The sequence below is a fragment of the Mauremys reevesii genome, linkage group 7, assembly GCF_016161935.1.
Source record: "Mauremys reevesii isolate NIE-2019 linkage group 7, ASM1616193v1, whole genome shotgun sequence".
Taxonomy (NCBI): domain Eukaryota; kingdom Metazoa; phylum Chordata; order Testudines; family Geoemydidae; genus Mauremys; species Mauremys reevesii.
Genome location: NC_052629.1, coordinates 93,937,725 through 93,961,115, shown reverse-complemented (window position 1 = coordinate 93,961,115; position 23,391 = coordinate 93,937,725). Strand labels below are relative to the sequence as shown.

The window sequence follows — 23,391 nt, the reverse complement described above, 5'->3', positions numbered from 1 at the left end:
ACAGAGGGTAGGAGGAGGTTTCAGGCAGGACTTAGGACCAGCCCTTACCAAGAGGAGTGACAGTATTAAAGATTAGGGAGGAAAGCTAGAATAGCAGTGGAGCTGAAAAGGCAAAGAGGCCCCAGTGGCTCTCCCTTTGGAGTGACTCACCCAATTAACACCAAGCAAATGAAAGGTTTAATATCAATGTCTCTTTATCTTTTAAATAGCATATTTTTTTCAAGTTTGGTTTCTTTTATCCATAAATTCCAGCTTTCAGTTAAAAAACACAGAGAAATTAGCAAAACGGAAAGGGAAGCTTCCACTGCCTGAGTTAGTAGAGCCATTGGCCCCAGGATCCTGGTCTCTGTCACATTGGCATTTGGGGTTGGCACTGGTTTCCAAGGTAGCAAAAGAACAAGGCATCCTAGCAGCCAGCCAATGCAACATACTGCCTCCCAGTATGAAGCACTCTGCTTCATTTCAAAGCAGTCATCCACCCACCCATCTTTTCACACTCAAAATAGCAGTCATGCCAGCCATGCACCCAGCCCCTCCATAGCAGACACACTCAAACCTCTTTACACCAATCAGCCACCCACTCTACCAAACAATTGGCCTGCTCAGTAACCAAGTCCCTCACCTAGCCACTGTACCTGCCCCATCAACCAAACCCATCCTAATAATCACCACACCCAACCAGCAAGCACTCAAGCTCTCTCTGCCACCAAGCCACCAGCCAGCTGCTCAAACCAGCCAATCTGGATGCTCAACTAGCCATCCCACTCATTCCCCCATCAAAACCCATCAAGCTAAGCAATCGGCCCAACCATTACCAATATAGTCAAACAGGTATCCCGGCCACTGATTAAATTCAATAGGTTTGTCCCACCTCAGGCATTGCTTGTTGCTCACAACTTGAATGATGAGACACAGAATTGCTTTCCCACTCCTTTTGCAGCTGAAGGCATGTGCCAGATTTCTGGACCTTAAGTGCTACATAGGGAACACAATGCACCCACTGGAAAACTGATTGTCTTCATGTTGAAGCTGAAGGAAGAGGACACTTTCACACCCTATGTCTCCAGAAGACATCTTCTTAGGGTTGGGAATGGGGGGAGAAAGCATTCCGCAGGCACAGTTATCTGTCAAGACAGACTGCGGAGGTGTCTTTGGACTGGCTGTAGTCAATTATTGCAGACAAGGGTCTCAGGAGACGCTGGCCCTAAAAGGGGAGAGGGAATCTCTCCATACGTTCCTGAAAAGCAGGGGTATCTCAGGAAGACTTTGGACAATAGGACAAGTGGACTGTAGAGTTTATAGCGTAGAACTCATCTGACATGGATTCCCGCAACAGAAGACAGGCCCCGCTCATAGTTCCCCGAGGCTCCCACTACTTGTGCGCCTCCACTGAGCTTCTCAGCTATCAGCAGTTTAAACATCACAGCAGGATTTCCCCATCCACACGGGATATTGGAAAGGCAGTTCCACACGCTCAGTAGCTGCTCTCGTGTCCCGTTAGGATGTAGAGGTTGCTGTGAGCCAAGGGATTCTCTGTGGGCGTGCTCTCCAGGATGATATCTCTGGGAGGAGGGGTAGAGGCAAGAGCAATGAGTGCATGTGGAGAGACAAATGGTCAGAGCACGTTTTGAGCAGAACAGGAGGATTGGTAACCCAGACCTGATTTGAGAGGTGCCACACCCAAGCAAGAAATGCAACTCAGCAAAGCCAGCCCCAGCCATGATTGTACCCCACCGCCTAACCCAGACCCCATCACAGTCCCACAGCCATGAATGCAACCCACCCACCATACAAAACCAAACCCACCATGCAGCTCCAGCCCCACAACCCTGACCACCATGCAAAACCAGCCTCTCCAACCCAACCATGCAAAATCCACTCTTGGTTCAAGTGCTGGGCACATTTCTCTGACCTCACCATTTATAATATAAACATAGCAGCATTTTATTATATAAAGCCCAACCAAACCAAGCATGTTCCACTCCCTGCACATGCTTCTCCCCTGGCAAAACGATGAGAGAACCACCACCACTATGCCTAATGCGCTACTGGCAGGTGCTCTGATTCTGCAGTGGTAAGCACAGAATAAGATTCAATATAGAATAAAATAACTTCATCCCAGCCATGCAATGCCCACCTTAACCCAGCCATACAAACCCATCCCCCAATGTGGCACATCCACCACGCAACCTCCAGCTACTCCAGAATGCAGCCCAAACCCTGACACAGCGCCATGCATCCTCAAAACAGGCCTACAAATCCACCCCGTCATGTAACATCCAGCAGGAACAGGGCACAGGATGGACACAATAGAGAATCAGGGTGGTGACCGGCTACTGAAATGACCCAGCCCATGCAAGAGGAAGGAAAAGAAGTTCACAGCTCCTGGTCTCCCAGTCCCCAGATAATTTTCCTACTGTCCCAGCCTTGCAGCCCGGCAACAAGTTCCTACCAATGGCACAGCCAGACAGGGGTAGTCAGCCAGAGCAGGCAGCCACACCACTTGATCAGAGAGTGGAGAGAGCAGAACAAGAATTCTCTGTTGGTGGTGCAGTCCCTGCTGCAACCCGCCCTGACCACATCCTCACTTTGCGGCCTCACCTGTTGGCCCCCAGCACCTGGAACACCCTGGATTTATCTGTGATTTCTTGGGTCACCTGTCAAGGAGAAGGGTCAGATCAGCACACAGTTCTCCTGGCCCAGCTCCTTGCTGGGTCAGTGCATCTCCATGTCCCTCCCAAACCAGGGTGGTGGGAGAGAAGGGGACAGATCCTATACCATGTGGTCTCCATCAGGAGCAATGCCAACTCCATGCATCTCCAAGTTAATCCCCCCTGCAGAGTCTGATTCCCCTCTTTGGGGAAGATAGGGAGACACGTCCACCCAAGCCCTGACCTGCACTCACCTCGTTGCCCTCCAGGCTGCGGCCCTGCATGCCATGTTTCCAGAAGGCCAGCACGCTGTCTTGAAGGCACACTGTGGTGGGAGGGACAGAAAGAAGGGGGTGAGCAGCGGGTGGTATGGACAACCCCCACCTTGGGGAAGCTGGCAGATGGAGGACACTGCTACCAGGGCAGGGAGGAGGGTGCTGGAACGGAAGGCTGGACTGCTCCTGAGGTCACCAGGCCAGGCAGGAGTGTGGGCCAGGAGATGAGCAGGCCAGTGGCAGTCCTTTCCTCAAGAGACCTCCCCCCACTCACCAATTGTCTCAATGGGGAAGTTGAAGGTCAGCTCTGGGGCCAGGGCTCTCTTGGGGGCCCCATACAGGTTCACTGTCCTTACATAGTCTGCAGGGGAGAAAGAGTGAGGCAGTCAGCACCAGCTGTGGCCAAGGCTGAGCCAATGAGAGGGCCCTGCTGGGAGAGGGACTTACGCTCAAAGCAAACGAGGACTGTGTCTCTGTCCATCTGAGTCACGTGGCAGGCCACACTGGAGGCCACATCTGCAATGACAGCCGGAGAGACACACTGAGACCCTAAGGGAGCTGGTGCCCTCTCATGGAGAAAGGCCTCGGACCCCATTCCCTCCCCTTGGAGCCCACCAATTCCTCCAAAGGGGAAAGGCCCTGAGTTCCATTCCCCACCCTGGGGCCAGATCGAAGTTGTCACCCCCTGGAGGGGAAAGGCTCTGAGTCCCATTCCCTGCCTCCCCAAAGCCAGCCATTCATCCCCCCGCCACCCTGGGGCCCATGTGTGCTGATATCCCCTGGAGGGGAAAGGCCCCATGTCCCATTCCCCACTTGGGCGTCTCTTACCTGCAGAGGGCTCGGTGCTGAGGCTGGAGTTGGTGCTGAGCGAGAGGACGTTAAACTCCAGCTCCTGGCCCGGCCGGTTTCGGTCCACGACACGCACACACACCTGGGGGTACTCTTCCGTCTCCACCACAAGCAGTTCAAACAGGCTCAGGGGCATGGGCAGGACTGCAGGAAAGTGCTGGTGTGAGGAAGAGGAGGTTGAGATCTCAGCAGCGATGGGTTCTCCCATGCGGCGAGCTTCCCTAGGGCAGTGCCGTCAGTGAAAGGGACCTGGCAAGTTTTCCCCACCAGAGCAGCATCCAATCTAGGGCAAGTGTTGCAAGCATCCCTCCAGAGCAGTGCCCTGCAGATTTTAGCTCCATGCAGGCCTACGTCAGAGTCAATGAGACTCTTGGGTTCACCAGTGGCTCCAGCACCCCATTTTCCCCCCACACCCTGGACCTACCTTCAGCAGCATGAACTTCTGCAAGGGCTCGTACCACTGCAACAGCACCAGGCTCGAGGGAAGAGCGGCGCACAAGAAGGTGTTGCCGGAATAGGGGTTCCGAACTGAAAGGCAACCAAGGCAGGTGAATGGGTTCCCCCAGGGGGAGAGCAATCAGCTGAGGGGCTCCCCTGTCCCCAGGTAGATTGCGATCCGGCCCACAGGAGGCACCCCGGCGATCACAGGATCACACTCACCCACTCGGCACTTGAGGCAGCCCTTGGTATCCGCTATCTTGGAGGAGAGCGCAAACTTCCTGCAGGGAGGAGGAACAGAACAGAAGGAAGGAATGAGCTGCCACCAGAGGACAAAAGGGGGCAGGATGAGAGGCTGAGTGGAGAGGAGATTCTACAGCCAGGCATGATGCAAATCCACCCAGTTACCCTGAGGGGAGAACTGTCAGCCAGTTAACCCACAGAACTCTCCGCTACAAAATAGTGGAGAAGCAAAGAACTGGAGGAGGGTTGAAGGAAGGATGGAGGAGTTTTCAGAGAGAAGATTGTGGCTGCTGTTAGGATTGTGAGATGTATCCATGCACCCATCATGGTAAGACTGACGGTTATTCTAGACTCTAGTCAAGAGCCACCAAACTGGATCAGACAGGGGCCCTCTACCCCACTGTCCCGTCCCTGACAATGGCTTCAGAGGAAGCCTCACATCAGGCCAATTGGGATAATCTGCCCTCACGAAGGTCTCATCCTAATCCCTAACAGGGATCTTCTTAAACCTTCAAGCAGAAGGATTGAGCTCCCTTCCAAATTCATTACCATGAGCTAGTCTAAATCTGGTTGTTCTCATTCTCCACTGAGCACCTGTCCCTCTGGGAAACTCACTACGCTCTTTGCCTCAGTGCCAGCCAGTGGCAGAGTGTACCACAGGCTAATTGTACACTGCATGAAGGTCAGGTTTCAAGGCTTGACTACAAACAGGGATGTCAGGAAGGAACTTCCCCCACTCAAGGTAGCATTGGAAAATGAGGCATCCAGCAGATGCTGCAAATGAAGACAGGAGACCAGGTTAGATGGGCCCATTGGTCTGTTTCAGGATGGCAGGCATGAGATGGGGGATACTAGTCTGGATGGACCCAGGGTGGCAGTGAGGAAGAGGGGTCCATTGATCTAATCCAAGGGGATACTGGGCCCTAAGGGAACATGAGGGAGACACAGCCTGAAGTGGCCAATTACAGGGCTATGAGGACACCCGGCCCCATCTGGGGATTGATTCTCACTCCCTCCCGGCTCGGTGGAGTTTCAGATGCAGAACCAGGCACAGCACCTGGGGATGATGCGCTCAGTCAGCCGGTTGGTGGCAATGGAGAGGGGGACCTGCCGCTTCTGCAGCTGCCTCCGCTGCTCAAAGAGGCCCAGGAGGTTGTGAGAGGAGATCTGGGAGGATTTCCCTGCAGAGAGAGAGCTGCATTGGATACTGGGATGGTGGATCCTAATGTGCTATCCTCGGGAAACTGCACCTAGATCTGCTGGTGCCCCTCACCCCCACCCACAGCCCTAGCCATCCCAGCCCTGCCAGTGCCCCTCACCCCCACCCACAGCTGCTGGTCATTCCAGCCTGAGATCCACACCCAGCCCTGCCAGTGCACCTCACCCATGGCTGCTGGCCATTCCAGCCTGGGCTCCACACCCAGCCCTGCCCCTCACCCCCAGCCACAGCCCTGGACATACTGGCCTGGGTTCCACACCCAACCCTACTGGTGCCCCTCAATCCTGACCAGCCGTTCTCATAGACTCATAGACTTTAAGGTCAGAAGGGACCATTATGATCTTTTAGTCTGACCTCCTGCACAACGCAGGCCATAGAATCTCACCCACCCACTCCTGTATCAAACCCCTAACCTATGTCTGAGCTACTGAAGTCCTCAAATCATGGTTTAAAGACTTCAAGGTGCAGAGAATCCTCCAGCAAGTGCCCCGTGCCCCATGCTGCAGAGGAAGGCGAAAACCCCCCAGAGCCTCTGCCAATCTGCCCTGGAGGAAAATTCCTTCCCGACCCCAGATATGGCAATCAGCTAAACCCTGAGCATGTGGGCAAGACTCACCAGACACACACCCAGGAAAGAATTCTCTGTAGTAACTCAGATCCCACCCTATCTAGTGTCCCATCACAGGCCACTGGGCATATTTACTGCTAATAGTCAAAGATCAATTAATTGCCAAAATTAGGCTATCCCATCATATCATCCCTTCCATAAACTTATTAAGCTTAGTCTTGAAGCCAGATATGTCTTTTGCCTCCACTGCTCCCCTTGGAAGGATATTCCAGAACTTCACTCCTCTGATGGTTAGAAATCTTCGTCTAATTTCAAGTCTAAACTTCCTGATGGCCAGTTTATATCCATTTGTTCTTGTGTCCACATTGGTACTGAGCTTAAATAATTCCTCTCCCTCCCTGGTATTTATCCCTCTGATATATTTATAGAGAGCAATCATATCTCCCCCCAGCCTTCTTTTGGTTAGGCTAAACAAGCCAAGCTCTTTGAGTCTCCTTTCATAAGGTAGGTTTTCCATTCCTCGGATCATCCTAGTAGCCCTTCTCTGCACCTGTTCCAGTTTGAATTCATCCTTCTTAAATATGGGAGACCAGAACGGCACACAAGATTCCAGATGAGGTCTCCCCAGTGGCTTGTATAACGGTACTAACACTCCTTATCTCTACTGGAAATACCTCGCCTGATGCATCCCAAGACTGCATTAGCTTTTTTCACAGCCACATCACATTGGCGGCTCATAGTCATCCTGTGATCAACCAGTACTCTGAGGTCCTTCTCCTCTGTTATTTCCAAGTGATGCATCCCCAGTTTATAACAAAATTCTTGTTATTAATCCCTAAATGCATGACCTTGCACTTTTCACTATTAAATTTCATCCCATTTCTATTACTCCGGTTTACAAGATCATCCAGATCTTCCTGTAGGATATCCCAGTCCCTCTCTGTATTGGCAATACCTCCCAGCTTCCTGTCATCCGCAAACTTTATTAGCACATTCCCACCTTTTGTGCCAAGGTCAATAATAAAAAGATTAAATAAGATTGGTCCCCAAACCAGTCCCTGAGGAACTCCACTAGTAACCTCCTTCCAACCTGACAGTTCACCTTTCAGTACAGCCCATTGTAGTCTCCCCTTTAACCAGTTCCTTATCCACCTTTCAATTTTCATGTTAATCCCCATCTTTTCCAATTTAGCTAATAATTCCCCATGTGGAACCATATCAAATGCCTTACTGAAATTGAGGTAAATTAGATCCACTGCCATCCCAGCCTGGATTGCCTCAGCCCCTTCCACCTCCCGGCTGATGCCCCTTGATAACTTATATGACATTCTGTGCATCTCACAGTAGCTGTAGCCAAAGGAATCTACAGTTTCCAGACTGGGAGGAAGCCCAGATCCGGTGCCGCTCCTACTCACTCACCTGCTAAGGAGAGCAGCACGTTGTTCATACAGTACAGCCAGAAGCACCTGTGGGGCAGGAGCTGAGGGGGACAGACAGACACCTCACCGGTTAGCTCTTCAGTCAACTTAATCGGGAAACTCCACGCAGCACTGCCATTATCTCTGCCCATATTGCCCATCATTTAGTTAGTTAATTACTAACTGCTCCCCACAGCAGGGCTTGCTGGGAGAGACCAGGGCTGTCGTACCCAGGAGCTCCTCCCACAGCCTGCGCTTCTGCCTCACTCCCCACATCGCCCCTTGCTGGGAGAGATCAGGGCTGGCGTAGCCTGGAGCTCCCCCCACAGCCAGTGCTCCTGTCCCGCTCCCTACAGTGTCCCCTCTCTGGGAAAGGTCAGGAGCTCCCAGAGCATTAAGCTGTACCTCTGTCTCCTGGCATCTCACCTTCTCCATGGTGTCCTCATGGAGTTCATGCAGGTTGAGTGTGTAAATCCCCTCCTCAGCCCCTACCACCAGGTACTGATCTGAAACAAGGCCAGCCAGAGTTAGGTTTGGCGGAGCCGGATTCCCAGCACTCACTTAGAAGCCAGCAGTGTGCCTGCTCCCCTCCTACCCACATGCCCCTCTTCAGCCCAACAGCTGGGAGCTCAGAGCTGGTACCCAGGGGCTGGAGGGGGAGAAATCAAGTCCCCAGATCGGCTCAGCTATGACAAAGGCTGGAGGGTGCGGCAAGGGTGGTGGGAAACAGGAGGGCATAGGGTGAAACTGAACCAGTGCATCGGTGAATTGAATGTGGGAGGAGAATCAGCGTTCTCCCCACAGCCCCGAATGGAGCAGCTGGGGAGAGATGGGGTTAATACAGACATTAGGGGGGGCAGAGAGCTGTGTCAGAGGCAGCCGGGGGCCCTACCTCGTGTCTCTGGGTGGATCCACGTCACAGCTGAGTTGATCTTTAGAGGGCAGCCATTAAAGACTTTGGAAAAGCAAGCACCCATCTGTGAAGGAGAGACCAGAGGAGAGGCTGGGCCTGAGTAGCCGGGAGCTCCCCACATTGCCAGCACTCCCGCCCCGTTCCCTACAGCACCCCCTCCTGGGAGAGACCAGGCCTGGAGTAGCCAAGAGCAACCCCAACAGGCAGCGCTCCCTGCACGGAAATGCTGAGGAATGGCACTTACATGGACCTTGGGGGTGGGGGGCAGCCCATGGCAGCTGGATCTCTGAAAGAGAGAGAAAGCCAATCAACACCACACCACCAAAAGAAGTATGCCGAGCTGCCCATCCCATCTGAGAGGCAACAAGAGCACTGGGGCACCAGCCAACACCCAGACATCAAGCTGGAACCCAGGAGTCCTAACTCCCAGCCCCCTGCTCTAACCACTACATCCCACTCCTCTCCCAGAGCAAAAGAGAGAACCCAGGAGTCCTGCTGCGTTGTTGCCTATGCACCATGACCGCCAGGCCTCCCCATAATCTCTTACCCCCCCTTTTCTACCCAGGCCTGCTCCCCCAGTGGTTCGCACCTACCTCTGTCTCCTCCCTCCTCTTCATGGTGGCCCATTCGGTGGAAAGCAGAGAGGCTCCAGGCTCTGGGGAGCCAGTGTGCAGGGGGGGTTGGACGTCACCTGACTCTGGGCTGCCTGGAGGTGGGGGACACACACAGCACCCGCCAATCAGAGACAGCTCTGCCCTGGCAGCCCCACCCATCCACCCAGGGGCCCCCTCCATTCACAGTTCTCAGCCCCTCTGGAGATCCCTACTCCTTGCCTGGGTTAGACTGTGGTGCTTAAACGGCCTTGTTATCCCCTGCAACCTTCATGGCAGGGGATCCTCTGGGCACCTCCACGGAGTGTCACACACACACTGGCCCCCCTCCCCCAGTCCCCCATCACTCTGCCCGCCGATCTAGGGTCATGGTGTGAGGGAGGCAGAATCCCCAGTAGCCTGTTCAGCCCCTGGCCTCTCTGCCAGTAAGGAGGTCAGTGTGATGGGAGGCCCCATCCTGCTAGGGACCAATGGGCTGAGATCCAGCCAACTCATCTCACTTTCATTCACTACAGACCTGGGGCCTGAACGCAGCTGACACCCCCTAGAGAGGAAAGGCCCTGTGTCCCACTCCCAACCCAAGAGCCAGCCAATCCCCCACCCTGGAGCTGGCATCCCCTAGAGGGAAAGGCCCCGTATCCCATTCCCTGCCCCTCTAAGCCAGCCAGTCCCCCCATCTTGTGTCAAACCCCGGTACCTGCTGGGGCCTGTCTCATGGTCCCTGAGCCACCCCCAGGCTCCGTGCCCCCCAGCTCCCAATTCATCAGGTCCCATAGTGACGCTCTCTTGATTGTTCCCGTCTCGTTCTCAGGGATGCAGTGAGGGTCCACAGGCTGATCCTCTGGGGTGGGGACCTGGGCAGAGAGACAGTCACAGAATGAGAGGGGACTTGTGCCAGGGCAGGCAGCTGCCTGGAGAGATGTGTGTAGAAGAACTTACCCGTCCAGACGCTGGGCGAATGGTCAAACTCCTGTAAGGGAAAGACAGAGAGAAGGATCAGGGGTGGGGCTCGGAGAGGGCAGCCCTTTATGTGAGCTAAAGTGGGGGCCCTGGGGTGGGGGAACTCCCTGCTCTGGGGAGTCTCCAAGGTGACATCAGGGGTCTCCGACATTCATCCCCGCCACGTTCCAGACCCGGGATTGAGGAGAGGGAAATACAAAGCAGCTGCAGAAAGCAGGGTCAGCAGAGTTCACACCACTGCCCCTGTCCCCAAAAACAGCCCATGTGTCAATCCCCGCCACACACGCACCAGGCGCGTCTCCATGAGGGGGAGTGGCAAGGATGCTTGTGAAACTCACTGTGTGGGGGCAGGGGCTCTGCATTACTGCCCCCCCCATTTACCCTATCTCTACAGATTGGTGGGAGGTGAAGGGACCCCCCCCGCACACACACACACCCCTTGCCTGCCCCAACTCCACCCTGAGTCTCAGCTTTACCTTTCCTCCAACGCCTCCTCCACAGACTGCAGGAGACTCCTAAAGACAAGGAGAGGGGGTAGGGATACGGGCCACACATTACCTGCCCCTCAACCCACTAGACCCCACTCCCCTCCCAGGGGTGGGATAGAACCCAGGAGTCCAGGCTCCCAACCTCCCTTGCTGTAACCCACTACAGCCCAGTGCTCAACACTGGAAGCCCAGGATCACAGCCATCCCCATCCTTAGAGCTGACTAAAGTGCCTATTTACCCGCACTTGGAGCCATCAACCCCCCTGCTCCCAGATTATCCAGTAGGAGGCGCTCCTCAGTTCCCCATACCCCACATCATGATGTGACACTTCCAGGCAGGACAGGGGAGGCTGGACTTTGAACCCAAGACTCCCTTGGTTCCCCCACACCTCTCCCGGAAAGATACTTACTCTTCAGCTCCTAGCAACGTCCAATCATCCTCCTCTTCCCTCTGGGGAAGGACAAGACTTGTTACCCATATAGAGTTACCTGCTCCCCATAACGTCCCCTGCTGGGCAAGTCTGGGGTTGGAGTAGCTGGGAGCTCCCCACACAGCCAGCTACTGCCCTGCTCCTCACAGTGCCCCCTGCTGGGAGAGACCAGGGCTGCAGTAGCTGGGAGCTCCCCCCACAGCCAGAGCTCCTGCCCTGCTCCCTACAGCACCCCCTGCTGGGAGAGGCAAAGAATTAATGGTGTTTCCACTCACCAGACCACAATATGGTTCCGTTTCTTTTCTCAGTGGGGGCCCAAATTTAACTTGATTAACTGAAAATCAAATTATACAAATTGGTTCATTTGCTGATTGCGACACTCCATTCCCCCTCCTCCCCCCACACCCGGCTCCAGAGCAGCTAGGACTAGCAGGAGGCATCAGCTGTAATTCAGGGGTGAGGCAAACAGCCCTGCTGCTAACCACTCCTGCTTTTTGAAGATCCTGTGAACCCAGGCATCCAGGCCAAATCCCAGCTCTGGGAGATTCCATTATTTTTGCCTGTCATTCCAGTTGGATTCAGGATTCATCTTCTCTTCCCTAAGCTGTTGTGCAGCCTTGCTGTATGACTGTTCAACTGCCCCCACACGCCACCCCAGAGGCAGCTGCATCTCAGCACCATGTGATGGATCCCTGAATAAACAGCATGCAAGGGAGAGTGGTGGCTGTGCTAGGGTGCCTGGATCTGGGTGCACCAGTCTAGGGGCAGCAGGGGTGACTTACACTGGATTTCAGAGAGAGTCCGTTCTGCCTGGCCATGTGCCCCACGGGAATGGATTTTGTCTGGGAAGATGTCGTAAACCTTACAGGAAATGGGGGGGAGGGGAAGAAAGGGGGCAAGGAGATTTGGGAGGCACACATACAGACAGGATGGGGGAGGGGGCAGGGAGATGGGGAACAGTTACTTATAGTCCATTTCAAGTCCCCAACTCTCCCACTTCACCGTGGCCCCTCTTCCCAGCCAGTTCACAGAACTGGGTTCAGCTGGTTTCGTGGTGTGGGGCTGGATTGTAACGGTGGAGGGGGCTGGTCGGGGTAAGTGTCAGCTCGGCAGCCCCCAGAAACCGAACACACACAGTCCTATGCATCCCCAGAGCGGGGCAGCATCACTGGGAGTGCATGGTGTACAGGACTGCCCGGTTGCTGGTCAAATCCACTCCAAGACAGGGCCATTTCTATCAACACAAACAGCACCCCCCATCATCTTGAGGCAACAGGCTTCAGCTTCAGTGGTGGGGAGCTGGGCACCGGGACAGGCAGGGGTGGCTCTAGACATTTTGCCGCCCCCAAGCACGGCGGCATGCTGTGGGGGGCGCTCTGCCGGTCGCTGGTCCCGCGGCTTCAGTGCACCTCCCGCAGGCATGCCTGCGGAGGGTCTGCTGGTCCCGCGGCTCCACCGAAGCCGCAGGACCAGCGGACCCTCCGCAGGCACGCCGCCGAAGGCTGCCTCCCTGCCACCCTCCCGGCGACCGGCAGAGCGCCCCCCGCGGCATGCTGCCCCAAGCACACGCTTGGCGTGCTGGGGCGTGGAGCCGCCCCTGGGGACAGGGTAGTCATCGGAGCCAGGCTGCCCCCGCCACTGGCCGTTTGTCATGGTAACTGGGCCTAGCGACTAAGCTGAGCTGACTGTGGGGTGGTGGGTCAGTGCCCAGGGAGTCTGCAGGGGGCAGGGGCATAATGGGCGGGCCTGGAGTCTCCCCCAGGGCAGGTACCTCAAAATCTCCATCGTCCAGGGACGGGGCAGCCAGGTCAGGGCTGTTGACCTTGTCGAGTAGCTCGATGGCCAGGGTGCGGGCAAGGGGCTGGCTGGTGAACAGGTGCTGTGGGGAACAGGGGTCATGGTGCTGAAACTGGGAGACAAATGGTCCCCCCCAGACAGCCCCCCACTGTCCAACGCAGCATGCCCCATTTCGCCACCCCCAAACCCTCCCCAGACCACACACTGCCCCCATCTCCCCCACCCCGATGCCTACACCCTGCACTGCCCCCACCTGCCCCCCACTCACCACGTCCCAGCCCTGCCACACTGAACACATATTTCCCTGACACACACCCTGCCCCACACTCCAGTGCAGTCTCCCCAGCTTCTCCCACACCACCCCCAGTGGCTCCCACACTCCTCACTCCAGTTACCTCCCTGCTCAGCCACCACCCCCTTCAGCCGGTTCACCTGTAACAGCTTTTCCGCTGTGGGTCGCTTTTTGGGGTTCTTTGTCAGGGCCAGTTTGAGGAAGTGGTGGAATTCTGGGGACCTGGGGGCGGGGGAAGATAGGGAGAATCATTAAATTCCCCTAGGTCCCTCAGGAGACCCCCCCAGCCCTGCCAAGCCCCCCAAATTCTCCGTCACTTTTAAAATAGAATCCTCACCCTCCAACCCCAGCATTCCTGTCCCACTCCCTACAGCACCCCCTGCTGGGAGAGGCTGGGGCTGGAGTAGTTGGGAGCTCCCCAACAGCCAGCTCCTGCCCTGCTCCCTGCAGTGGCTGCTGCTGGGAGAGGCCGGCAGCAACACTCACCAATGAGCTTTGTCTTTCAGTTTAGGGGGTTGGAAGCTGCTCTTGGACATGAGCATCAGGGCCCTGCAGAGAGAGAGAGAGATCAGAGGGCAGGGGAACCAGATAGACAGAACCAGCATGTGGATGGTTGGGAGGGAGACGGACAGAGCCAGGAGGGGGGCTCGATCCCAGATCTTCCCTTGCATCCAACTCTGCCTCCAGCAGCTCGACCCGATTCTCCTCCCCCTCATTGTACTCACGTCACCACCTCCCCCATGCCAAGGGGGCACTCCGCTCTTTGGCCTCTTACCTCATGGGGTGAAGATCGAAGAGCGGGGGCTGCAGCTCAGCCAGCTCAATGGCCGTTATGCCGATGGCCCAGATGTCACACAGCTGGTTGTAGCCGCCCTTCTTCTCCACTGCGGCCACCTCAGGGGCCATCCTAGATGGGAGAGGGGCCACAGACCAATCAGACAACACCGGGCCATACGAATGGGACTCTGGCATCCAGCTTCCCAGCCCTCAAGGGGACCCAGGTTTCCAGCTATATCCATGACCCGCCCCCCCCCCCCCACCTGCCAAGCGACCCCTGGGACCGAGGCATCAGGCTCAGTTCACCAGCCTCCCCATCACAAGCCATTCCCGACCTCCCAGCCCAATTCCCCAGCTGCTGGGCACCCCAAAGCACCCCCACGGCCCCCAGGCTCCACACCCTCCTCCATCCCTCACTCCAAACATCAAGATGCTGCCTCCCTCTGCCCCACCAACCCCCCTCCCCCCAGACACCCCTCAGGCTCCAAGACAGCCCCAGATGGGGTGTCCGAACGGTGAGATAGGCTGGGGTGGCCAGTTCACTCCACTACCCCCACCATGTTCCCCTGGTGCGTAGTGTGGACGAGGGTGGGGGTGTGAGGTACCAGTAGGGGGTCCCAATGAAGGACTTCCGCTTCGCCACTGATGCTGTCAGTTCAGCTGAGACTCCGAAATCCGCTGCAAGACGGGTGGGAGGGAGAGTGGGGGGGGGAACGACAGGAACCCTTGTTAGGGGGCACTACGGGGAAGGGACCCCATATGCGTATTGTGGGTCTGTACAGCACCTGTCACGATGGCTCATTAGTCACCACCATGGATGGAAGACAGGTGGGCACACACAGCTCCACTGGTGCTCCTCAGTTCTGACCCACAGTTTCCTACTATCCCAGCCCTGGGCTCTCCCCACCCCTCATTGGAGCCCCTCAATCCTAACCCACAGTCACTCACTATCCGAGCTCTGGACTTCCTCCCTGACCCTCAACTCTGCCAGTGCCCCTCTGTCCTGACACACACACCCCTCTGGTGTCCCAGCCCTGGGCTCCCCCAACCCACACAGGGATCCAGGTTTTCTATGGGGAAGGAGGAAGAGCAAGTAACTCACCCAGTTTCACATCTCCAAAGAGGGTGAGTAGGATATTGGCTCCCTGCACCAAAAAGGGGAAAGTGTCAGTGCAGGAAGAACCACTGCTTCACTGGAGTGACCTCCCCTGCTAAAGCAGCCTGCTCGGAGATGAACCCAAGGGACTGGTGAAGGAGGAAGGGGAACATCACTCTCTGATCCTTCCCTTCCCCAAGCCCAATGGGATTCTCCCACTACCCTTGTTAACCCTGGGAACAACATGCTGCAGGATGTTACCACAGTGAAGGGCCAAGTGTGGGTGGCGAATAGAGTCAGCTGCCTGGGTCCTATTGGTGTTAACTTGGGAAAAGGGGATTAATAAGCAAAGGTGATCCCCAGCATAGGCTCATGGTCCTGATCCGGGGGGGTAAGGGGGAATCTGGGGCTGGATGGGCCCATGAGTCTGATCTGGGGGTTGGGCAGGATCTGGGGCTGGATGAACCCCTGGGTCTGATCTGGCAGAATAGCGGGGGATCTGGTGCTGGATGGGTCCAGGGGGTCTCACCTTTATGTCCCGGTGCATCTTGCCTTTGGTATGTAGGTGGCTCAGGCCCTGGAGGGGAGGAATGACCTTCTGAGTGCCCCCCTGTCCACGCATGTTGCCACACACACCCCAGACTGACTTCCCAGACCCTGGAGAGGATGCTGGTCCACTCAGGGAGGGGGCATCAGCCACCTGTACCCGCTCCCCCCACCATGGTGTCGAGGCTAGTGCCTGTGCTGCAACTAACACAGCTCTTCCTGCCGCCAGGGACAGAGGAAGCTGCAGGGCAATCGACGGGAAACAAGGACTTCCTGCCTGGCCCAGGTCCCGTCAGACACAGCCCCAGGCAGAGAACCCAGGTGTCCAGGCTCCCAGCCCACCCTCCCACTCCCCTCCCAGAGCTGGGGACAGGCGCTCATCCCCAATCTTATGTGCCCCCAAATGGGGGGTGCCCAACAGAGGCTTCAAAGCCTCCAATCTGACCCTCGGCACCCTGTTTACTCACCTGCAGCGTTTCTCTGCACACATAGGCAATCTGCTTCTCAGAGAGGGGGCCTGTGGCTGGAAGAGATGTACAGACGTGGACAGATACACACCTGGGGGGGGTCACTATTCTCCTGCCACAATCCAACCACTCCCCAAATACACCCCCCATAATCTCTTCCAATGCCCAGCTACAAACACCCCAATTACCCCACTCCCACAGCCCCCGAATATCCCCCACACACAATCCAACACATCTAGCTTCTGCCTCATCACCTTCTCCATGTTGTAACACTGCCCCCCACTTCCTCCCATCCACCCCCCCGCCTGCCCCCCACTTCCTCCTATCCACCCCAACCCCCACATGACCGGGAACCAGAGGCATTTTGCAAACAGGAAGGGAAACCGACCAGAAAGTGAAACAGATGCCTCTTTTTACAACATCCTGATGAGAGAACATTCTGTCCCCCAATGTCAGAGCACATGGGAACCAGGACTCCAGCTCTGGGAGCAGAGTGGGGCCTTGTGGGTTAAAGCAGTGGGGCTGGGAGTCAGGAGTCCTGGTTTCTGTCCTTGGAAGAGGATTGGGGGAAAGAACCCAGGAATCCTGACTCCCAGCCGCCCACCCTCCCTCCCTGCTTCTAGTTACACCGGGGCAGGGACTCACTGTGGTAGATTTCCTGCAGGGATCCTCCTCCGCAGAACTCCATGCAGATCCAGAGACGGTCATTCCTGAGGGAGTAAGGGAGGAGATGTCAGCACAGCGCTGAGATGCAGCCGTCTCTGGGGTGGAGCTGTTGATACCAATTTTTCACAGGAAGTGAAGGAAACTCATGTAAAATCTGGGGTGGGGGGACGTTGAATGGAGTTATCTGAGGTGATCTGTTCCTAAAGCTGCACTGACTGTGAAGGGAGAGCGCCCCCACCTAGCTCTCTGCAGCACAGCGCCCCTGGCATGTCTCACCTGAGGTAGCTGCCGAAATACGCCACCACGTTGGGGTGCCCGCAGTCCCTGAGCGTTGTGATCTCCTGCTGGATGGAGCTGATGTCATCCCCTGGGAATGAGAGGAGTTGGGGGAACGTCAGGGAGGGGGCTGGGGGCATCATCCCAATGGAGCTGTATCAGGGACATAGCCAGCTCCACAAGGGCTAACCCCCGCAAGCTGGCTGCAGTACTCCCCATTCACCCACAGGCGGCCCCAGGCAGCACCAGGGGCTAAACAGGCTAAGGGAGGGGTGGTGGTGGTGTCACAGATTGTTCCTTATGGACCAAAGGTAAGCACTGCAATGAGGGTGGGAGGAGCACTGGGGGGGTGATACTGGGGGCAATTTGGGGGTGCACCAGGGTGAGTCTCAGGGCCAATTTGGGGGCAAACTGGAGCAATTTAGCAATTTCTTGCATCTGAAGAAGTGGGTATTCACCCACGAAAGCTCATGCGGCAAAACGTCTGTTAGTCTATAAGGTGCCACAGGATTCTTTGCTGCTTCTACAGAACCAGACTAACACGGCTACCCCTCTGATACTGGAGCAATTTAGGGGTCATTTAGAGACACATTAGGCCAGTGATTCTGGGTGAGTCCTGGGGGTGATGTGGAGACCACTGGAGCAGTGATTCGGGGGGGGGGGGGGGAGGGTTTGGATTTTTACCTGGGTCCAGTTTGACGATCTTTATGGCAGCCAGCTCTGCTGTCTGGGTGTCCCGGGCCTAGGAACAGGGAAGGGGCCATCACTCGCAGGGGCCTCAGCATTAGCTGTCTATGCGCCTATGGGGGGTGGGGGGAAGGGGCTCCGGATCCAGCTCTTCCCACATGAGTGCCCCCCACCCTCCTCCGGGCTGCAGCGAGAGGGTTGTCTCCCAGATGTAGCCATCACACACACACACACACACCCTGGGCTGGTATCCCACCATTACCAGCCCAGCCCCCTCCTCCGCCCAACACACCCTGCTGTGCCTGGAAGGCTCAGTTCTCAGGGCCCAGAGCTGCCCCCAGCCTCCTAGTGCAGAAAGATTCCCCACTCCCCAAATGGTCCTGGGTCTAGATACACCCCCCCAAGGAGCTCCCCCCAACCCCATTTCTGAGCCTGAGACTCAGGAGCCTGGGATCCACTTTGCACCCCTCCCTGAACCCCAAAATTCTGGATCCCCCCCAGCCCAGGCCCCACCTCTTCTCCAACCAACCCAAGGGCCCGTCTCTCCCAGCCCAGTACCCCACCTTCCCCCTGAGGAGAGGGTACCTCTCCCCACCCACCTCACCCTCCGATCTGGAGCCTCTGTTGTCCTCCCTCCCCCCAACACACATTCTCCCCCTCCTCCCAATCTCAGGGTCTCTCCCCTGTTCACACTCGTGGTTTCTGACACCAAAACAGCCTTGTTCCGGGTTTCCGGTGCCAATCCCCCCCCGCCGCCCCACCCAGCACTTCCTGCCTCCAACTCTACCCCATTCTGGGGCCTAGCTGCAGATGGTGGGCGGGTGGGGAGAGACAGATACCTCCCCAGCCTAGCTGAGCTCTCCAACACCCAGGCCTGCGGCAGGCAGGGCATGTTGCAAAGCGCCCTTGTGCTGATGCCCAGACAGACAGACAGGATGTGAACTCCCCGTGCCAGCAGCCCAGGGCTGGGGTGGGGGCAGGGGGCTCTGATGCCCCCTCCCCAGGACACAGGCATGACAGGGCCAGGTGCCCACCCCAGCCCACAGACACAAGTTAAGCCACGCCACTGCACAGGCGCCATCTCCTGACGTTAAGCAATTTCCTTTTCACCCTCCCCATGTCTCCGGCTTGTTCTATCGCTCTGAGCCCTGCACCTGCCCAAGGCGTGTGGGGGAGGGAGAGAGGAATTAATGATTTCAGCTTTATAAAGAGCATTGAAGAGGGAAACGCTCTAACCACTAGACCCTACCCTGCTTCCAGAGCTGGGATAGAACCCAGGAGTTCTGACGCCCAGCCCCCGTCCCACCCCAACCGCTAAACCACTAGACCCCACAGGCAGCCAGGGAGAGAACCCAGGTGTCCTGACTCCCAGCAACCCCCCCACCCGCCTCCTAATCTCAGGGACCTGTAGGGTATAATACACCCCTAAGATCTACCTGTTTATGCCCTGCACAGCCCCCCTGACTGAGATCAGGCCAGGCACTGCACAGACAGTGAGCACCAGTTCCTGCCACAAAGAGCTCCCAATTTAATTAGACACAGGATGGGAAGGGAAACAGAGGCACCAAGAGAGGAACTGACATGCCCAAGTTAAGTGACAACGTCAGGAATAGAACCCAGGAGTCCTGGCTCCCCCCCATCTAACCCAGTGGCTCTCAACCTTTCCAGCCTGCTGTACCCCTTTCAAGAGTCTGATTTTTCTTGTGTACCTCAAGTTTCACTTCACCAAAAAACTACTTGCTTATAAAATGAGACCTAAAAATGCAAAAGTGTCACAGCACAGTTACTGAGAAACTGCTGACTTTCACATTTTTACCATATAATTATAAAATAAATCCATTGGAATATAAATATTGTACTTACATTTCAGTGGATAGTATATAGAGCAGTATAAACAATTCATTGTCTGTATGAATTTTTTAGTTTGTACTGACTTCGCTAATGCTTTTTATGTAGCCTGTTGTAAATCTAGGCAAATATCTAGATGAGTTGATATACCCCCTGGAAGACCTCAGCGTACCCCCAGGGGTACACGTACCCTGGGTTGAGAACCATTGGTCTAAACTGCCGGACCCCACCCCGCTCCCAGAGCTGGGGATAGAACCCAGGAGTCCTGGCTCCCAGCCACATGCACCACAGTGCAATGAACTCACCAGCGCTTGGCCTCTGTGGGCTCAGCCTGGGCATCTCTCTCTCAAAGCTCTGCTCCCGCCTGGCTCACCAACCTGTGCTGGGGCAGGCATCGCAGGGGGGAGTCTGCTCCTTCCAGCCCCACACTGCTCCCTGGGGCCACCCTCCCAGCCCCTCCATCGCAGCGGGGAGTCTGCGCCCAGGCTGTGTAGGAGGCTGAGCAAGATGTTGGGCCCTTGTGGTTCTCAAAACCAGAGAGCACAAGGGGGTGCAGGCTTCACAGCGACTGTAGGCCCAGCACATTGCCCACCCCAGCTCCTTGCCTCCCTCCAGCCCCACACTGCTCCCTGGGGCCACCCTCCCAGCCCCTCCATCGCAGGGACTCCCTGCAGCTTCCCCTCCCTCACGCCAGGGGCTCTGTGACCACATGCCAAGTACCCGGTGCCCCCCGCCTGTCAGGGGCTCTGTGCCTCTCCTTCCCCCCAGTATCAGGTTCCACATTCTCCCCCGCTCCCATTCCAGGGACTCTGTGTGCCCATTTCCTCCATCAAAGAAAAACAATTTCCGAGTCTGAGCATGAAACAGCTGCCTCTTGGCCCCGTTCATTCACTCCTGACCCTGGCAGATCTCAACCCCAGAGCCAACCTTGTGGGCCCAGCTCTGGGGGGGAAGAGGAGTGCTATGAGTGGCCCAGCAGGCAAGGGGCACAGAGCCTGTCTACCCCACACAACCCCAGCTGCACAACACCTTTGAGTCGGCACAATGGTGGCACAGAAACAGCTGGCAGCACGGGGGTTCTGGCCACCCTAGTGCCTGGGAAGGGCGAGCATTAGATCCCCCCCAAATGGCCTGAAATTGGTTCAGATCTGGCCAGCCACAGCCATGGTACCTCGGGTGCTGGGGGCAAAGGAAGCCTCGGGAATGAACCCTAATTAGCTGATGCAAATGCCAGCTCATCCTTCGCAATGCTCAGTGTTGCGGAGCTATTCCCCAAGTGTAGGTAGGGCTAAGCCTGCACCACCGGCAGGAATAGAACCACTCCCCTCCCAGAGTCTGAGGTAGAACCCAAGAGTCCTGGCTCCCGGCCCCTCTGCTCAACCCAGGACAGGTCACCCCATGCATTGGACCCCTCTCGAGGGGGCCCTCCCTGTCTTAGCAGCTCCCCTTCCATCCCCTCACACCTTCCTGGTCTGGCAATGAAGTGCCAGTTGCAGAGGTTTGAGTTTCTGACAGCGCCCCAGGGACCCCTCAAGGGGCTCCCCCACATGTTTCTGACCCTGTACAACGCCTTGCCACCCCCACCCCATGCCTGTAACCTTCCTCCACATACACCATGCACCCCTCACACCTGAACATCAGCCCCTTCCTCAGAATACCCTGTGCACTCCCCCCATCTACCCTCAGGGCAATCCCCCACCACTTGCCCCAAAGACAGCCCCCACCCAGGGCACCCCACCGCAGGCATCTGGGTCATGCCCCCCATGCATCGAGCTAGTCTTGCCAGCCACTGCTATCCTGCTCTACTGCCCAGGACAAAAATCCTGCCAGGCACCCCCAGATTTCCCTGTGTACCCACCCCTGCCCTTAGCAGAACCCCACACAACCCGGCCCCCATGTATCCCCAGCTTCCCTGCCGCCATATATCCCCTAGCTCCCCCTGAATCTCCCAGGGATCCTCTGACCCCAATTCCCTAGGAGCCCCCCAAATACTCCAAGATCCTTCATCCACCCTAGTCTCCCCTTGATTCCTGGACTGGCCATGCCCACCCCTGAGCACCTCTGCTTGGGCCCTCCTTTCCTCCATTCATACATCTCACTGTATCCCAGCTCCTAAACCCCCAGGCTACTCCCCATCCCCAGGCCACAAGATCCACCCCCCTGCCCTGCAGCCCCCACCCTCCAGTGTCCTCAAGACCAATTGACTCACATACCTCCCAAAGGCCAGGAAATCGCCTAGCTCCCTGCAACCCCCAGCCCAGCTTCACGGGCCCCATTGTCCCCTCTTATCTTCCTGGGCCACCATGCACCCCACCTCATCTTTCCAGCCCCACATACCCGCTCTTTTGCTCCATGGGACCACTGCTCCAGCTCCCCATGGCCCAGGACCCCCTCTGTGCTCTGCCATGCCCCCTGCCCCCACCCCAGTTCCCCACAGCCCTTGGCTCCCTGCCATGCCCCAATTCTCCCCGGCTCCCCACCATGCCCCCACACCCACCCCAGCTCCCCAAACCCTCTATGCTCTCTGCCATACCCCCACCCCCACCCCAGCTCCCATGCCCTAGGGTCCCCTCTATACACAGCACGCGCCTCCGCCCCAAGCCCCTCCCCTCCGGCCCGTGCAGCCCCCGCGCTCTCCCCGGCCCGTGAGCCCCGCGCCCCCCGCGACCCCACCCCCGGCCCGGGCGCCCGACACCCCCCTGCGCTCCCCCTCCGGCCCGGGCGCCCGACGCCCCCTCACCTTGTAGACATCGCCGTAGGTGCCCGCCCCGATGCGCTGGATCAGCTCGTAGCGGAGCCGGGGGTCCAGCAGGGAGACGTCCCGCAAGAGGCTCATGGTCCCCGGGGCGCCGCGGGGCAGTAGGGTACGGCGCGGCCCGGCCGGCCGGGGAACCAGCGGGGAGGGAAGCGGAGCCAGCCCTGCCCCCCTGGGGGCGGGGAGAACGAAGGGGGTCACACCCCCAAACAGGGGAGGGGACAGGCCCTGCCGATGGGACGGGCGAGGGGAGGGGGTGGGTCACATCCCCTAAAGAGAGAGGGGAGAGAAAATCAGCCATGCTGGTGGGGAGAGCGGCCAGGGCAAGGGGTCACACACGCTGCTCCTGCTGGAGACCCCGCCCCCCAAAACAGGAGCCTGCAAAGAGCACACCACCCCCCATGGCTTTGGGCCAGCGTGGGGAGAGGGGCCTAGTGGGGGGGAGGGGCTGGGAGTCAGGACTCCTGGGTTCTGTCCCAGCTCTGGGAGGGGAGTGGGGCCTAGTGGGGTGAGGGGCTGGGAGTCAGGACTCCGGGGTTCTGTCCCAGCTCTGGGAGGGGTGTGGGGCCTAGTGGGGTGAGGGGCTGGGAGGAAGGACTCCTGGGTTCTGTCCCAGCTCTGGGAGGGGAGTGGGGCCTAGTGGGGTGAGGGGCTGGGATTCCAGACTCCTGGGTTCTGTACCCAAATCTGAGAAGCCCATTTGCACAGGGCTAGCCCAAGGCCACGCACCAGCACTAGTCTTGTGGCACCATAACCCACCTACACATGGGCAGGAAAATCCATCCCCGCTCTGAGCTGAGCAGGCATCTCCCAACCCCCTTTCCCACCTGGGGCCAGCACCAAATTATCCTTCTCTGCTGCAAACATCACTGATCACTTGTGACAGCCTGAACCGAGTGCCCTGCCACAAAGCCTGCCCAGGGCTGGCTCAAGAACCCCCTCTCCCCTTGGCACTGCAGGGAGCCCCACTGCAGGCTAGAACTAGACACAGGCATAGGCAGCAAGTTATTTAGGCCCCTGGTGCCCATGCTCCACTCAATATTCAGGAACGTGGGCCCACTGTTTGGGCTTATATTTTCAGAGCCAGCCGGTCCATAGGACATGCTTTGAGGGGCCTCAT

General features: G+C 57.2%; 1 protein-coding gene across 1 annotated transcript; it reads right to left on the bottom strand.

Moving 5' to 3' along the window:
- Positions 1-169: 169 nt before the first annotated feature.
- On the bottom strand, positions 170-22,449 carry MAP4K2 (mitogen-activated protein kinase kinase kinase kinase 2). The gene is made up of 32 exons (XM_039546585.1): positions 22,257-22,449; positions 17,666-17,723; positions 16,982-17,072; positions 16,685-16,749; positions 16,040-16,095; positions 15,556-15,603; positions 15,033-15,075; positions 14,536-14,608; positions 13,929-14,060; positions 13,640-13,702; positions 13,294-13,375; positions 12,836-12,943; positions 11,847-11,925; positions 11,340-11,398; positions 11,044-11,084; positions 10,622-10,660; positions 10,125-10,155; positions 9,883-10,039; positions 9,168-9,280; positions 8,819-8,860; positions 8,554-8,638; positions 8,088-8,167; positions 7,663-7,723; positions 5,514-5,637; positions 4,436-4,494; positions 4,200-4,303; positions 3,755-3,932; positions 3,374-3,442; positions 3,201-3,287; positions 2,906-2,976; positions 2,602-2,657; positions 170-1,562 (listed from the first exon to the last, which is right to left on the bottom strand). The coding sequence occupies exons 1-32, from the start codon at positions 22,350-22,352 to the stop codon at positions 1,475-1,477; spliced, it is 2,538 nt and encodes an 845-aa protein (XP_039402519.1). The 5' UTR covers positions 22,353-22,449; the 3' UTR covers positions 170-1,474.
- Positions 22,450-23,391: the final 942 nt, after the last annotated feature.

Excerpts from the sequence above, each read along its gene's own strand:
- MAP4K2 (XM_039546585.1), bottom strand. The coding sequence starts at position 22,352 with ATGAGCCTCTTGCGGGACGTCTCCCTGCTGGACCCCCGGCTCCGCTAC. Across the intron at positions 8,639-8,818 it reads CCCCCACCCCCAAGGTCCAT|ATGGGTGCTTGCTTTTCCAA; the intron begins GTAAGTGCCATT and ends TCTCCTTCACAG. Across the intron at positions 4,304-4,435 it reads CTGCCTCAAGTGCCGAGTGG|TTCGGAACCCCTATTCCGGC; the intron begins GTGAGTGTGATC and ends GTTGCCTTTCAG.